The sequence below is a fragment of the Brassica napus genome, chromosome C1 (assembly GCF_020379485.1).
Source record: "Brassica napus cultivar Da-Ae chromosome C1, Da-Ae, whole genome shotgun sequence".
In the NCBI taxonomy this organism is placed as follows: Eukaryota; Viridiplantae; Streptophyta; class Magnoliopsida; order Brassicales; family Brassicaceae; genus Brassica; species Brassica napus.
In genome coordinates this window covers 19,156,793-19,173,656 of record NC_063444.1, presented here as the reverse complement: position 1 = coordinate 19,173,656, position 16,864 = coordinate 19,156,793, and the positions used below count along the sequence as shown (strand labels likewise).

Here is a 16,864-nt window from a genome sequence, read left to right as displayed (position 1 = left end):
GATTTTGCTTTGGATTTTGTGATAATTTGAGTATTAGTAATGACTACCTTACGCTTTGCTTAGTTTTGTAAGATTCAAGAGTTCCATTCTAAGTAGCTTTGATTAAAATCTCTGCTAGAAAATGATCGATCTTGCATTTCTTTAACAAAGTCTCCCATTTTGTGGTAAACCCTAACAAATTTAAATTTTTTGAAGGAAAGTCTTTCAATCTGTAGTAAAATTGAAATTTTATCTAATTTTTTGTTCTTTTCACGATCTTGCGTAAAAACATGTTCAGTCACTAGTTCTGATAGGATTTATAAGTTTTTAAATCATTTTGAAACTGAACTATATGACAACCTGCACAAGCATTTCATTCTGAAGTTACTTGAATGTTAATGTTACATGCTCACAGCTCAAAAGAGTATAACTGGAAGCATAACACACAAATGTTCCACATTTTATTGCATAACAAAACGAAGGCTACACTACAAAAGAAAAAAAAAAAACTCAGGTATTGGTTTTCTTATCGAATTCAAGATGGATGGATAGGTAGATTGTGTGTGATGATACCTGTTATCACTTTGGGACCAATAAATCGACAGCTAAGTAATAGCTTCCGACGATAATGGTCGATGCAACAGAGCTTCTTGCCATCCTAATCCCAATTCCCCGGAACAATAAGTTTCTGTCTGTAGGATGGATTCCTGTCCATCTCTCCAATCTCTTTCCAGGTTTATTCCATTTCAGAAACTTCCTCTCTTTTGCTGTATACTGTCAAAAGCGAATAGAAACCAAACATAAAAGAAAATGAGATACAGATCATTTGTAAGATAATGTTTAAAAAGCTATGGATGGATCTTCTTTTTTAACCTTTGGCAGTATTACACACTGTGCACGTGTTCTTGCTGTGTCAGAGCTATGAGATGCTGCAGCTGCAATGGCACCAGAAAATCCAGCAGCAATGCTAACAGCTACCGGAGATAAAGGTCCGACTTCTTCTTCAGAACTGAAACTCAACAATCATTAAAAACAATCACTACACACTTAAATGATAAAACTAGTAGTTTAAATTACCTGGGGAGAGGATTCATTCCGACTGCTTTCCAACCGATCATTGCCTCGCGAAGAAACTGCCATGTTCCGAAGAACACTCCTCCGTAAAGACAATCTCTTATAAGACCTGAACGAAGATTTCTCCATAACGCTCTCACTCCTTCAAGTGATGCAACATCCATCGGTCTCTTAACATCCATGGCTGATGGTGGATTACCTGTTCCAGTCATCATCCATGGGTACTCTTGCAAAGCGGCTGTCATGTTTGGGTGTTTATGGTTCAACACGGATAACAGATTCACGGTTTGTGTCAACGACTTCATATCAAGAGCGTATCTTCTTAGCAGTTTGTTGATCATTGGTGAAATCACCGGTGCGGTTTCTGCAGCAGCTGCAGCGTTTGGAGCCCGTGAAGCAGCAGTTACTTGTTGTCGGACTTTGATTAGCTCAAATGGAGAAGTCATCACTGTTTCTGCTGCACCTCCCACCATCCCCGCCAGAACAGCTTCACTGACTTGCACATAGTTATCACGTCGACCATCTGGAACAAGATGGGGTAAATTTCAACTACCAAGTTCATACTAGCAACTTTGTAAGGAACCAACTTTGAATGTAAAACCCATGAATGGATTTGAATACTGCTATATACTCAACATAATCTATGTGACAATAAAGTTCAACTCAACTGTGTTCTTGGGTTAAGAGTGAGAAGAGCTAGATGCAAAACCTAATCTTGATTCTCACACATTAGGGGGCAGAAAGGAGAAATGGGTCTGTGTAATTTGTAGAAAGCTGTAAGAATCTCATAGTGTAATGAAAGCAACCAAATTTTACTTGTAAATGCCATGAACGGATTCGAATACTGCTACATAATCTATGAACAAATGCAATACTCTCTTTAACAGACTGCGTTCTTGACAGAAGTTCAAGATGCAAAACCTACTCTTGAATCATACACATTAAGCATTAAAAGAGACATGGATCTGCGTAAAACCTTTATAAAAAGCTGTGAGAATCTCATAGACACCGAACCTTGCACCAACACCTGAGATTCTTCCAAGAGTTAACCATCCAAGACCACTGTACAAACCTGCATTTGTGTTCAAAAAGACGGAACCAATCAAACAATACATCATTTTTGCCTGAAGCAACATTCAAAAGAATAACTTTTGCGAAACCTGAATAGCCAGAGAAGCGGAAAACTCTGTTGACGACTTGAGATGGGCTTAGTTTCTTACTGGGTCCTGAACCAACCTGCATTTTCAATTGCAGACATCAATCCCCCCCGGAGAGTTCAAAGCGATAGATGAAAAAGTTGGCTAAGAAGAAGAAGAAAGAAACCTGGATAATGGTTTTGATGGTATCTAGAGGGTAAGCGAGCGCAGTTCCTAGCGAGACAGAGGCCGATGCGGCGATAGCATGCGTCGCAAACTGATGATTCTCAATAAGCTTTTCCATTTCAAGGCTTCGATTGTGGCAACAATAACGATCCTGGAGACAAAAACGAGAGCGACGTCTAAGTGTTCGACGAAATTGGATTTAAGTATATCAAATTTTTATTACTTTTTCAGGGCAAGAAGAAGTTCTCCGACAGAAAGTATATTGGAGATCTAAGTACACAAAAACCTCATCTTCAACACTGTTCTACGTTGGAGAAGCAACGAGATCAGAGAAAACTAAGACGAGTACGAGTTTCCGATCCAAGTCGAAGAAGAAGACAAACGATGTCGTTTAGCAAGAAAAATACCCTAAAAATAAAACGACGGCGTTTTCGCAATTTAGGAATTAATAGAAAAAAAAAGAAACGGAAAACAAACTTTAGCAAAAATAAAAGAGTTTGGTAGATGGTATAAAGGACATCTCGTCTCATCATAAACCAGAAAAGCTGCCAAACCTATTTTCCCCCTTCGAACCCTAAACGGCCCGGCTCAAATTTCCCCAGACATTGCATCTCCTCCTCCGATTCTCTCCGCCTTTCCTCCGGTTTCGTCTTCTCCTCCTGATTCCACCTTCCTATTCTCCAGAACCGAAGTAATTGTACCGGAATCTCGCCTCTTTTTCCCGAAACCGATTCTCCGTAACCGGCCACAACCTGCAAACCAGAAAAAGAAAAAAAAGGTTCGTTTTGTTCCTTCTTCTTCTTACATCGGTTTTTGTCTTAATCCAAATTGTGTTATCTGGCCGGTGTTGCATGGGGAGGTTTTAGAATTCGTCTTTTGATTTGTGCAAATTCCAAAGCGGTTCTTGAAATATTCATCAGGGTTGTGATAGGATCTTTGTTATCTTCGTTACGTTTTTATTTTCTTAATTCCGGAAAAAGCTTTAATTTTCATTACCCATTAACAAAGTCTCTGCCTTTTGCTTTCTTCTTCCCATGAAACTCAGGCTTAACCAATGGAACCGGAGTTGGAACCTGTAGCTCTTACACCTCAGAAGCAAGACAATGCGTGGAAGCACTGTGAAATCTACAAATACGGCGACCGGCTCCAGATGAGGTGCCTCTACTGTCGCAAAATGTTCAAAGGCGGCGGTATCACGAGGGTCAAGGAGCATCTCGCTGGCATCAAGGGACAAGGCGTGATCTGTGACCAAGTCCCGGAAGATGTTAGGCTCTTCTTGCGACAGTGCATCGAAGGAACCGTGAGACGTCAGAGGAAGAGACGCCATTCCACCTCAGCTGAGCCTGAGTCTTTGCCTTTGCCTGCTTTGCCTCCTTGTGAAGCTGAGCCGATGATGATGGTGGTTCAGTCTGATGTCAACAACGGTTTCACCTCGCCGGAGAGTACTGATGTAGTCGTGCAAAACGAGGGCAGAACGAAGCAGAGGCCCTACAGGAGAAAGAAGGCTGCTTTTTTAGAGAATGGCAGTTCGAGCAACAACAATGGCTTGATTGGTACAGACATGGACACCAATTTGGTCCCCGTGGCGATTAGCAGCGTGAAGAACATTGTGCACCCAGCTTCTAAAGATAGGGAGAACGCCGTTCACATGGCGGTTGGACGGTTTCTGTTTGGTATCGGAGCTGATTTCGATGCGGTGAACTCTGCTAATCTCCAGCCGATGATCGATGCCATTGCCTCTGGAGGATACGGAGTGTCTGCACCAACGCACGATGACCTTCGAGGTTGGATACTGAAGAGTTGTGTAGAGGAAACAACTAGAGAAGTTGAAGATTGCAAAGCGATGTGGAAGAGGACAGGCTGTTCCGTTCTGGTCGAGGAGTTGAGCTCTGATCATAAGGGCCTTAAAGTCCTTAACTTTTTGGTTTACTGTCCTGAAAAGACAGTCTTCCTGAGATCCGTGGACGCGTCTGAGATATTATCTTGTCCTGATAAGTTGTTTGAGCTGCTAAGGGACGTGGTTGAAGAAGTTGACAGTACACATGTCGTTCAAGTGATTACAAAGTCCGATGATCACTACGCTGCTGCTGGGAAGAAGCTGATGGGCGAGTATGGATCTCTGTATTGGGTTCCTTGCGCTGCACATTGCTTAGATAACATGCTGGACGAGTTCGGGAAGCTTGGCTGGATAAGCGAAACTATCGAACGTGCTCGAGCCATCACAAGATTCATATACAACCGTAGTGATGTTTTGAATATGATGTTGAAGTTCACTTGCGGCAATGATATAGTGGACCCATTTTTCAGTGCTTCCGCCACTTGTTTCGCTACGTTGGGTAGAATAGCTGAGCTCAAGTCCAACCTGCAGGCTATGGTTACTTCACCAGAGTGGAATGAAAGCGTGTATTTGAAAGAAGCAAGCGGATTGGCTATGACTGCTACCATCGATGATGAAGCCTTCTGGAAGGCGGTAGCTATGGTGAACGATTTGGTGGGTCCTCTTCTGCGGGTTTTGAAAATAGCTTGCTCTGAGAAGAGGCCTGGGATGGGGTATGTCTACGCAGCACTGTACCGAGCGAAGGAAGCGATCAAGAGAGATCTGGTTAACAAGGAGGATTACATGGTGTACTGGAGGACTATAGATCAGTGGTGGGAGCAGCAACAACATGTTCAGTTGTATGGTGCTGGTTTCTTTCTCAACCCCAAGTTCTTCTACACCGCCAGTGAAGAGATGCGTGGCGAGATGGTTCAGTTTCTGGTCGACTGCATCGAGAGGTTGGTTCCTGATAAGGATATTCAAGATAAGTTCAGCAAAGAGTTGAACTCTTACAAGAATGCTCTTGGAGTTTTTGGAAGGAACTTGGCTATCAGAGCTAGGGACACAATGCTTCCTGGTACTGTTTAATCTTACTTCTTGTGTATCTTTTCTGTTACTTGACTCTTTTTGACGTGGTTGGTTGGTTTCTTCAGCTGAGTGGTGGTCTACATATGGAGAAAGCTGCTTGAACCTCTCACGTTTTGCGATACGCATTCTCAGTCAGACGTGTAGCTCATCAGTTGGATGCAGGAGAAACCTGATACCGGTCGAGCAAATATACCAGTCAAAGAACTCCATTGAGCAAAAACGGCTCAGTGATCTTGTGTTTGTTCAGTACAACATGCGCCTCAAACAACTGTAAGTCACTTGATCTTTTTCCCCTTTGCAGCTAAAACATTTGTTTCCATGGACTTAAAAAAAAAAAAAAGAAAGAAAGAATAGAGTTAACTGTTGTCTGTCACCTATAGGGAATCTGAAAGCGGAGATGAGACATTAGACCCGTTATCACACAGCAGGATGGATGTTCTTAAAGAATGGGTTTCGAGAGACGAAGCTTGTGTTGAGGAAAATGGAAGCTCGGACTGGAAGTCACTCGAGTCTGTTAAGAGGTCGCTTGTACCAGTGATGGATGAAACTGATAACTTGGGATCAGGTAAAAAAGATTTTACTCACACAATCTGATTTAGTAAGACTTGCGAGATGTTGAAATATAAGAATGGTGTGTACAGGTTTCGATGATCCAGAGATATTCAAGGTAGAAAAAGAAGTGAGAGATGAAGGCTACTTCACAAACACATCAGAGAAGGCATTCACGTGATCTTAAGACTTGATTATGGTTGGTTTAAGCCTCTTGTCGTCTCTTTGTAACTTTACCTCAGAAGAAGGTGTTTGTAGTCCTAGTTGTACTTTCAAAGTCTTTATCATTGGGAACATTCATTGTCCTATTATTATCTGGTTTCATAGAATTTGGGTGTTATTCTCTGTTTCTGTCCAAGATTTTTAAATTGTTTGACAAAATAATGCCAGTGTTCTATAAAAGTCAGAATGCCTAATCTCTCTAATAACTGATGGATTTTTCTTAGTTCTTGTCAATTTGTGATTAATATCAATCTATGAATATATAACGTATGATCCATCCGACGGAACAAGAGGTGCTGCTACGTGACCAGAAAGACCTTTCCTCACCCAAGAGTAAAAGAAAAGTATGCCTGGCTCAACCATAGATGCTCAGTTTTAGATTCTGTGTACATGAAAAGGTTTCACGTTAGGAAATTGTTTTTTTTTTTTTTTAATTTCTTTAACTCTTGTCAAATCTCAAAGGGCAACTCTTCCGAATAGTCATTTTTAAGTTTTTGTCACAAAAATAGTTCTAAAAAAATGACTAAAATAATCCTTTTCTATTTTGAAAATTTTAATAATTTTTTTTTTTAAAAAAATTTGAAACTCGATCTCAAAACCCCAACCATTAACTCTAAACCCTAAATCTAGATTAGTTAATCATAGGGTAAAAATGTATTTTTACCCTTTAATAAAATTTTTTTTGGTCATTTTATTTCTTGAAGGCTATTTCTGTGACCAAAACTTTAAAAATATAATCCTAGGAAATTTCTCAATCTCAAATTATCATGATTATATTCCTCCACTTCGCGCAAAAATAATAAATCTAAGTATAACATTTTTTTTTTTTAATTTTTTAAAGTTTATGTTAAAACACTATTATTATTATTATTATTTCAACTTTATAGATTTGGAAAAAATTAAAATCATAAATATATTTTTATAGTTTTATTCCTTTTTAATTTGGTCTAAATTTTCACTTTGATTTTGTTTAAATCTCAGTAGAGTAAAGATTACATTTTATAAAAATAAATGTATAATATATTTAGTTTTTATTTATTTATTTTTAATATGTTTCTTATCACCTAGTTTTAAATATATACATATTTAGATATATAAAATCTAATAATATAATATTTATACGTTATGCACATTAATAATAATTTTAAATATAATATTATTATTATTTTAAAAACTTTTAGTTTACATTTGAACATTATTATTTTTATATATTAACTTCATCAGTTCGGAAATAATAAAACCATAAAGTATTCTTTTTAGTCTTATTTCTTTCGATTTGCTTGAACTATTTCACTTTTATTTTATTTAACTTTCAATAAAATTAAGATTACATTTTATAAAATAAATTGTAATTATATTATATTGTATTTTTTTTAAATATGTCTAATATCAGCTAGTCTTAAATATGTCTATATTTAAATATGTAAACTCTAATTTTGTTTGTTTAGTTAGAATATATTAAACTAGTAAAATTCAATTTGTTAATTAATATAATGAACCGATAAATTTAAATAAAAGTTTAAAATTTAGCTATAAATTTTTTTTTATTAGTGCTTTAGTTTGTATCTGTTGATGCACACTTACAACTAATTTTGATTAAATATATATGATATATAAGTTGATGTGAAAAATATATTTGTAATTATATTTAGTTTATTTATTTTTATTTTTTTTTGGCAACATTTAGTTTATTTTTTAATGTGTGGTATATATATAAATTTCATGGTGATATATGAGTTATTAAAATATTAAAATAGTTTAGCTAAAATAAATATTTATACAAAAATTACATTAATGTGATATATGAGTTACTAATCATTACCATATTTTAAAATATTTACCTAAAATATTAATTTTTATAAAAAAAATTGCACATGTCATAATTAGGTTAATGCTATGTCATCATTTTCTAAAAGTTATGTCATCATTTTTGTTGAAACTAAATGTGGTGATTACACACATGCAAATTACTTCACAAATAATGTTTAGGAGATATTAGGCGTACACAATTAAGAGTATCCACATTAAATCTATTTTCTTAGTTATCGCATTGTTAACATATAACGCTAAAGTTCAAGGTTATCGATATTTACTAAAACAATTATGAGCAAAAGTTTGTTTTTGCTAAATAATATTGTTAATTAATATATATGAAAAGATAATTAAAAATATGTATGTGATAGGAAACCATTACTATTCACTAATATTTATTTCAAATATATTGTACACATAGAACACATTCTTATTGTTTAATGTTGAAATCTGGTAATAGAAAACTTCAGTTATTCCTCCATGATCTTGTTATATATATTTTCTCATACATTTTTTATATTCAATATTCAAGTGAATATCAAAAAGTTCATTTTTACAATCTATATGTTTCAGTTGTAACTCTGTTTTTTTTAATTGTATTGTTTCTATCTTAATGTTTGGTTTAATTTAGAAGTTTAAACATTGATATCACGTCAAAATTTCGTATCTAATTTTTTTGTCAACTTTTTAAAGAAAAGAGAGTTACAACAATTTGATTAGTTTATAAACCTTTCTGTATGAGCATCTGAAATTTGATTATTTTTTGATCAGGAAGTCATGAAACAAATGAAAATCAATTTACTTTTTTTTTTTACAGAGAAACAATAAAATAACATACCAAAATCACAAAATAAAAAAATTAGTTCAAAATACTTGGCCTGAAGATATTTAAGATTTGGTGGCATATAAGAATCTACTGTAAGTTTGATTTTTGAAAGGTCCAAAAAATCATGTTGTTTACACTTCTTCAAAATATATCCTAAGTTCACTCCTAGTGTAGATCATTCGATAGATTAACATTTTCGTAGTCCCACTAAACTTCTACGGGTCGCCTTTTTAGCTGCAAAAACCAAAAACATAAAAGTTTAAGATGAGAGGTAACTAAATCCACCAATGGAATTGAACTATATCATATACCCATCATCTACAGCAACATTGCCTTCTTCTCTATGATTATCTAAAAGTTTAAACTTTTTATATCTATGTGCTTCAGTTGAGAATCTGATTCTTTGTTGTGTTTCTTCAACATTAATGTTTGATTTGATTTAAAATTTTAAACATAGATCTCACATTTTTAGTTTGCGACGAGTACAAAATTATAAAAAAAATCATGGTTTCTTAAAACTTTAAATTGTGTTTTGTTCCAATAGTCCAATTTAACATAAATCTATATTATAATAATTAGATTTTTGCTCATTTTTCAGCACGTCACGTTAGCGTTTTGTGGGCTCCATTTTTAACAAATGTGAAAAAGTGTTAAGCACATGGCTCGAAGTCAGGTTATTGAGATATAAACATCAACATTTATACTACTAAGCTTAATGATACTTTGTACATTGATGGCCGAACCTAATATATATTATGAAGGTCGAAAGTCCTTGCTTCTTCAGCTTCCTCTGAGGGTCGGGCCTACAACTGTATTATGGGTTTCATTTTTAAATGAGATTCATCAATTTTGCAAAAATTATAGTTTTTCTATATTGTAAACTGTTGTCGTTTAACATGAGTTTGGATTCATTTCATCATTGTCTCAAACAAGTCTGAGTTACAGAATTGCGCCGTGTATCTGTTCGTAATATATTTTTTTACTGGTGAACTCTTCATGTCCCCATCTTAAATCGCTAGATCATTAATGTTCCTGATTTGTATCCCCTCTGTAAACCCTATATATATGAATATCATCTTTGATGAACCTAATCTGCATCTCCACAAAACTCATTGATTCTTCTTACCTTTAACCATCTTCTAGAAAACGTTTTTCTCTGCCTCTCCAGTTCCTCAAACAGGTGTCCTGGCGTTCGTCACTCAACCTTCGAGTCTCTCCGTCTTGGTCGTAGTAGTCAGAGCATAGCCTCTGGCTTACTCCGCTTCTGGGATTCCCTGAACTTCAAGAAAGACAGGGAGTTTGTGGGAATCATGGTTCTCTTCCTTGATGAAAAGGTAAGTTAATTTTCGATCTATCACACGTATTTAACATAATTGTTTTAATTGATTTCTTGATTTTTTTTTTCAGATTCCATGATTCATGGGTTTACTCCCATCGGACGTGCTAATCATTATGTGCTAATCATTATATGCCATCTTTGAAAGCATATTCCATTGTAAAAATAGATCGTTTTAAGGTTGATATGTGCTCAAGCATGTACAAGATAACTGATCATCCATTCTTCATTCGTTTCATCTCACTAACCAATATTGATGAAGTCATCACGGGTGCTTCTGAGATCAATCTCCAGTCAAGATTAGACTATTCGACAATCTCCAAGTGATTGCGAACACAAACCTAGAACTCCCAGGTATATTATGTTTCGATATCATAACTGATATTTAAACTCACATATGTGGTTGGGAAAAATCTGTTCTGTACAGGACTCTGACCTCACCAAAGAAACAACTCGAGTCGTTATCTGTCTCCTCATTGAACTGTAAGAAACAATCAACACATAATTCCCTTTATATTACTGTCTATATTGTGCTAACATCAATAATCAAATTTATTTTCTACCCAAGATTTGTGGTCGTCTATTTATCTCCATTACTTATCAATCTAATTTTACACAAATCTTTATTTTACAACTTAAAAAAACCATAATAGCCCAAACAATCAAAACACCAAAAAGTAGAATCCCAAAACAGACGAATCATTAATGATCACTTCTCTTTTTGTCTAATCCTACAAATAAACTTCAAAACAGATATACCAAACCAATCAACTCAACTAAAACTGAACAACACATACATTGAGCCAGCTAAACAAATACAAACTACACGGCCAGCTATTTAACAATTTACAAACTTACTTTCGCAGATGCTTACGAAGAAGAAGAAGACGACAACCAAGATCAATGAAATTACATAAACAAAAATGCAAAATAAATTAATAACTCTGATAAATACAACTAATAATGATTTTTGTTTACATATTACCCATCAAATAAAAGATAAACAAAAACAACCATACCAGGAGATACAAGAGACAATCTCAATAGACACAAAGGCGGCAACAACATCTCCACCTGCTCACTCCTCTTGTCTTATGAAAATAGCTTACATGCTCAAGGTCAACATGTCAATGCTATTGTCTTCTTATGAGAAATACATATATTCGTTTAAAACCCATTAAGGCCCAAATATTAATTCACTCATTTTATAGTTATTTCTACAAATCTTCATGTATTTGTTTTAAATGTCCGGTAAAACCAACAAGTTTAAAAATAAAGAAACATATAACCAACATAATAAGAATAAAAAAAATTATTACTTAATACACACAAGTTACACAACTAAACTGGAGAAAAAATATCCAGAAACAAAATGTACTCTCAACAACCTTAATATAATTTATGTAATCTCAACAGTACAAGTAACAAATTAAAAAGACAAACAAACAATAAATTTCAGTGACACAGCAAGCAACACCACAAACTATATCAATCACATTACTAACACAGTTCAGTCCTTCATGAGTGGAGAACAGTGCATACACAGTTCGTCATCACAAATCTAACCTTATAACAATAAAAAACTTGAAAAACAATGATCAACCTAAAACGCAAAATTGACAGCTACAATAACTCTAACAAAATATTGAGATGAAACAAAAACTCTGACCAGAACCTTGCGCTTGCACGGAGGCAATGTCCTTAGTATATCTCAATATAACATTTAAATTCATTTTATGGCATTAAACACATTCACATTATTAAATGTTAATATAAGTGTAATAAAAATATTAAATATACATTAATTTTAGACGAATAAGACATAAGAGACATACACATATACGATGACATGATATGAACCATCATTTAAGAAGCGATAATAATGTGAAAACAAAACATTATATCATATATGGGTGGTTACTTTATTTTCATTTTGTTTTCAATGTATTCTCCTCTTAGAAGATCTGGTGTTTGACATGATTACAACAATGATGTTTGTCATATATAAGATGTGTATTACAGTATTGTAATACGAAACAAGACAACAACATGTCAATTCAAACTTAATCTAAAACCATATATTGCAGCTAGCGAAATAAATACAAGGGGATAAATGATAGAAAATGCTAGCAGATTGTTTGTTTTTTGGCTTTGTTCCGGTTCGGTTCTTTAGGTTTTCGATTTAATAAAGTCTATTGAACAAACTCAATCTAGTAATGACATTACATAAATATTAGTAATGGAGAAGTGTTAAGAATGTGTATTCTAATATTTAGTATTGATAACTGATGTTATTACTCCAATTTACGGTTAACAATGAATTAATATATATATATATATATATATATATAATTTTATCAATTGATATATTTTTTTAATATTAATCGATGTACATTGTATTAATATTTCACATGGTTGGTAAATTTATACATATAAGAAATTGTAACTTTATATTCCAGTTAATTTATTATTAATGTAACACCAATATAATAATATAATCATAGATGATTAATAATGTGTCTTAACTAATATCGTATTTTCGAGTTATATATTGGTTTATTGCATATATGGTAATTTCTTATTCAAAATTTTTTTATCAACAGTATTAATATTTATAATATTTAGAATCAATGATCCAATTAGCTTGAAACTTAAAAAGGTAAAATGTGTCTTTTGTTTAATATTCTTCCTTCTCCTTTCCTCCATACAAGTTTGAACTCATCTCTTTTTTTTTCTGGAAAAAAAAATTAACATGTTTTTAAGTTAGAAATTCTTTGTTCCTATTGTTCCCACCAACATCAACAAGTTGACACTTCATCCTCAAGCTTCCATTTTGTTTTCAACATTTCCTTCTAAAAAGCTTCCATGTAGTAGTTTAAACATTTTCAATTTTTTGAGAAAGCTCTTCAACCTCTAATTTCAGAAGGTTCAAAGCGCATGTCTTGGAAGCATAGACATTGATGATCTCAGCTTTCTCCACCTCATGTTTCAACTTAACCACCTCATGTTCCTTCGGTGGACCAAAAAAATCATCTCCGAAATTGAAGGTTTCTACACCAAGATGGAGCTCCTCTTCACTAAAGTCACGAGCACTGCCAATGATGAAGCCGTAGAAAGATACGTGAAAAACAACCCCGGTCAGAAAAATGTTCCTTTATCCCTTAAATTTTTTTATGTTAGCAAGTAACCAACATTAACGGTTTTGAAGGATTGGGTAGATCAGCGTAGTCTCTCAGGAACAAAATCCACCATGAGTCTGCTCGAGATGAGTGTAAGAAGTGGGTATTGAACAACTTCACATCGTAATAGTCTGTTGATTTTGTAAACCTATTAAATGATTTTGAAAATCTTTTAAATGATCTTGCAATCCCGTTAAATGATTTTGCTTGTTCCTAAGACTATCCACAATGGTTTTAAGGTTCAACACATTACTTTCATTTTTAACCCTCCACATCATCTTCTCTTTCTTCTACTTCATCATTACACACTACAATAATTTTGTTTAATAAAAGCCTACACCTTATTTGATTAATTAATAATATATTTCCTTATCCAAATTAAATAAACTTAGTTTCAATTTAATGGAAAATTTAAAATGATAAATTGTTTTACTAAAAAAAAAATAATTTATTATTTTATAATGAAATTATATTGAAATATCAAATATCTCTAGAAAACGATATGTGGCATTGGTGGTCTATATTTTATTTCTAGACTATGTACAATAAGCATGTTTAAAGTTTATTACAACAGTTGAATAGATTCAATGAGCCTGTTGAAAATTCAAATAAAATGATGTGGATTGTTTTTTGTTGAATAAATTCAATAAGTTGAAAGCGTATAATGTAAGGTTCATAATGTTGGATTTTTTTAATTTTAGCCACACACTTGAAAAAATATAATCGAAAGTGAACAATCTTTTAAAAAAATAAAATTATATTAATAAATGTGCAATAATATCATTGGTTATTGAGATTTATAAGTTTTATTACACTCTAATTATTTGAAATCATTTATCTTATATCAAATAATACTTTTAGTAAAAACAAATTATATAAAAATTAATAACTTTTTATTCTCTACAAATAGAAATTTGGTTCATTTCATTTGGACAAATTAAAAATATCTATTTTAACAATAGTATTATCATTATTTTCTTGGAAAATAGTCTTTTGTATCAAATGGATCAAAATATTTGTTGTGTCAAAAAATGAATTACAATTTATTTAAGTTTTAGTTATTATGATTTTTGAAAAATGTTTTCTAAGTTTTTGTTCTACATTATAAAGGAGAAAATGATAAGATAAAAATGGTGGGGTATGTTGTTGAATTTTATTTAACAAAAACTATTGTAAGAGTAAAATTTGAATGAATGTTGAATGAATTTTTTTTTGTCATCAAATATTGAATGTATATACGGAAGAAAGAGAAGATGATGTGTAGTGGTAAAAGTATAAATTAGGTTGTTGTATAAATACAACCATTGTAGATAGTCTTAGACCACACACAATGGAGATGTTAAATTTGAGTTTCAACTGTTGAATGTTCAATAATGAGAGTGTTGAAAAGTTGAAGCATATCTACGTGAATTTCAATAGTTGAAAAAAAATTGTGGCCCCGTTTAGCCACGTGGCACAACTTGATTGGTTGTGCAAATTTGTTTTTTGATTTTTATCCCACTCAATAGCTCGATCTCATTTATTATATAATAAAACTTTAAAAAATAAAAATAAAAGTTATATCTAATGTCATTTTCATTATAATCAACTATATTAGAGTTTTAATTTTTTTTTGTTAAATAGATCTCAATAATAGCCCCTTCAATACCTAAAAATATTATTAGTATGTAGTTATTGTATTGTAAAAGGTAAAAAAATGTGAATTAAAAATAGTAGAGTGGGGTGTTCAATTTTATTAAATAAATTATTGTAAAGTTAAAAATGAGGTGGTGTTGAATAATTATGTGGAAGAGAGAGAAGATGATGTGGAATGATAAAAAAGAAAAAAAATAGGGTGTTGAAATATAATGGGTGTTGAAACCGTTGTACATGGTCTTAAACTATCTATAATGGAGATGTTTAAACTATTTGTATTAATACTATCTTTGATTCTGGTAGTTTTTCTACAATAATTAAAAGGGTTTTTTTGCAGAATTGACCTATAACTTAAAGTCAAACACAAAACTAACCTCCTTTTTTTTTGAAAATTAGTTTTGCCCTATTCACCCCACAAGTTCATATAATTTACGAAAATGCCATCAATTTTTTTTTTCTTTTTTTTTTCGAAAATGACATTTTTACTCTCTCACCCTCATCATCTTCAAGTAATTACAAGATTGTCATTGTCATCAATACCACAACCACCATGAACAACCAATTTGAAGCTCTTAATGCTCCCAAAATCGATTTACCCTTCTTTTTTTTCCATTCTTGTGAACTAAACACAACATATCTCTCACTTTCTCTCCACAATGAGCTAAAAAAACCCAAGATTTTGATTCTAAATTTTTTATGGTTCATATAGTCATAGAAGCTAACGATTCTGGGTGGGTTACTTTCGTTTGTGATTCTGTGTGCTTGGAGAAGCCTTATGTATGCTAAGGAACTTATCTCACCAATTTAAGGTATGACATCGAGTTTTTTTCCAGATCTGTTCGTCAGACGACTTACTTGGGAAGTCGTCTGGCTGTAGACAACTTACCTGGAAGTCGTCTGGTCAACGCAGAGGTTATTTTTGCAATTGACTTTGAAATCTGTAACCTGAGACGACTGAAAGTTAAGTCGTCTGTTTTTGTTTGGTTTCAAAAAAATTTCCAAAGAACCTAGACGACTTACATTTCAGTCGTCATAGGTTAGTTTTGCATTTGACTGGATAATTTCAGAAGTTTGAGTTCTCCAGACGACTTACATTTTAGTCGTCTGGCGAAAATTAAAATAATAATATTTTTTTAAAAGTAGACGACTTACAGTTAAGTCGTCATAGGTTAGTTTTGCAATTGAAAAAAAAAACTTCAAAATTTAATTATACACAGACGACTTATAGTTCAGTCGTCCACGAGACGACTTACTTGTAAGTCGTCCAGGATTTTTTTCTGAGATTCTGGTCAAACCTCGTAAATCCTGGACGACTTACATTTCAGTCGTCTCGCGGACGACTGAATTATAAGTCGTCTGTATATAATTAAATCTTGAAGTTTTTTTTTTCAATTGCAAAACTAACCTATGACGACTTAACTGTAAGTCGTCTACTTTTAAAAAAATATTATTATTTTAATTTTCACTAGACGACTGAAATGTAAGTCGTCCAGAAAAGTCAAACTTCTGAAATTATCCAGTCAAATGCAAAACTAACCTATGACGACTGAAATGTAAGTCGTCTAGCTTTTTTGGAGTTTTTTTTAGCCAAACAATAGTAGACGACTTATTTTTCAGTCGTCCGAAATAACAGATTTCAAAGTCAATTGCAAAAATAACCTCTGTGTTGACCAGACGACGTATAGTTTAGTCGTCTGGACAACTTAGATTGAAGTCGTCCGCGTCTTCTCCGCTAGTTTTTAAGTCTTCTAGTTTAGTTTTTGAATAACTTGTATTTTTAAGAGTGATAAGTAACTTCAAGATATGTAAAACTCATATTTACAAAATATGTTCTCTCCCTTAGTTTTACTAAATTTGACTAAGTTTTTCAACGCAAACTTATAATAAAATATGATATGCTTTGACTAGTTACTATTGTTTGTTTCCATCTCTTAAGTATTATTGTTATAGACAATAATGATGACTATTGTTATGAGTTGGAAGAAGGGTTAAAATACTTCTTAAAATGTTGTATCAATATAAAGC

At 33.1% G+C, this 16,864-nt stretch overlaps 2 protein-coding genes across 5 annotated transcripts; one reads left to right on the top strand and one right to left on the bottom strand.

Annotated features, from left to right (window-relative positions):
- Positions 1-330: 330 nt before the first annotated feature.
- Positions 331-2,785, bottom strand: LOC106372714. Of its 3 annotated transcripts, none has more exons than XM_013812994.3 (8): positions 2,599-2,785; positions 2,377-2,526; positions 2,214-2,289; positions 2,030-2,125; positions 1,057-1,576; positions 853-988; positions 553-753; positions 331-467 (listed from the first exon to the last, which is right to left on the bottom strand). In XM_013812994.3, exons 2-7 carry the CDS (start codon positions 2,491-2,493, stop codon positions 559-561), a joined length of 1,140 nt encoding a protein of 379 aa, XP_013668448.1. In that variant the 5' UTR covers positions 2,494-2,526; positions 2,599-2,785; the 3' UTR covers positions 331-467; positions 553-558. The 3 variants fall into 3 exon arrangements, with proteins under 3 accessions (XP_013668448.1, XP_013668449.1, XP_013668447.1); XM_013812995.3 differs by having other exon boundaries at positions 331-462; XM_013812993.3 differs by having other exon boundaries at positions 331-753.
- Positions 2,786-2,901: 116 nt separating this feature from the next.
- Positions 2,902-6,257, top strand: LOC106372712. Of its 2 annotated transcripts, none has more exons than XM_013812991.3 (5): positions 2,902-3,153; positions 3,421-5,269; positions 5,346-5,550; positions 5,661-5,845; positions 5,922-6,257. In XM_013812991.3, exons 2-5 carry the CDS (start codon positions 3,430-3,432, stop codon positions 6,008-6,010), a joined length of 2,319 nt encoding a protein of 772 aa, XP_013668445.1. In that variant the 5' UTR covers positions 2,902-3,153; positions 3,421-3,429; the 3' UTR covers positions 6,011-6,257. The 2 variants fall into 2 exon arrangements, with proteins under 2 accessions (XP_013668445.1, XP_013668446.1); XM_013812992.3 differs by lacking the exon at positions 2,902-3,153 and adding an exon at positions 3,176-3,296.
- Positions 6,258-16,864: the final 10,607 nt, after the last annotated feature.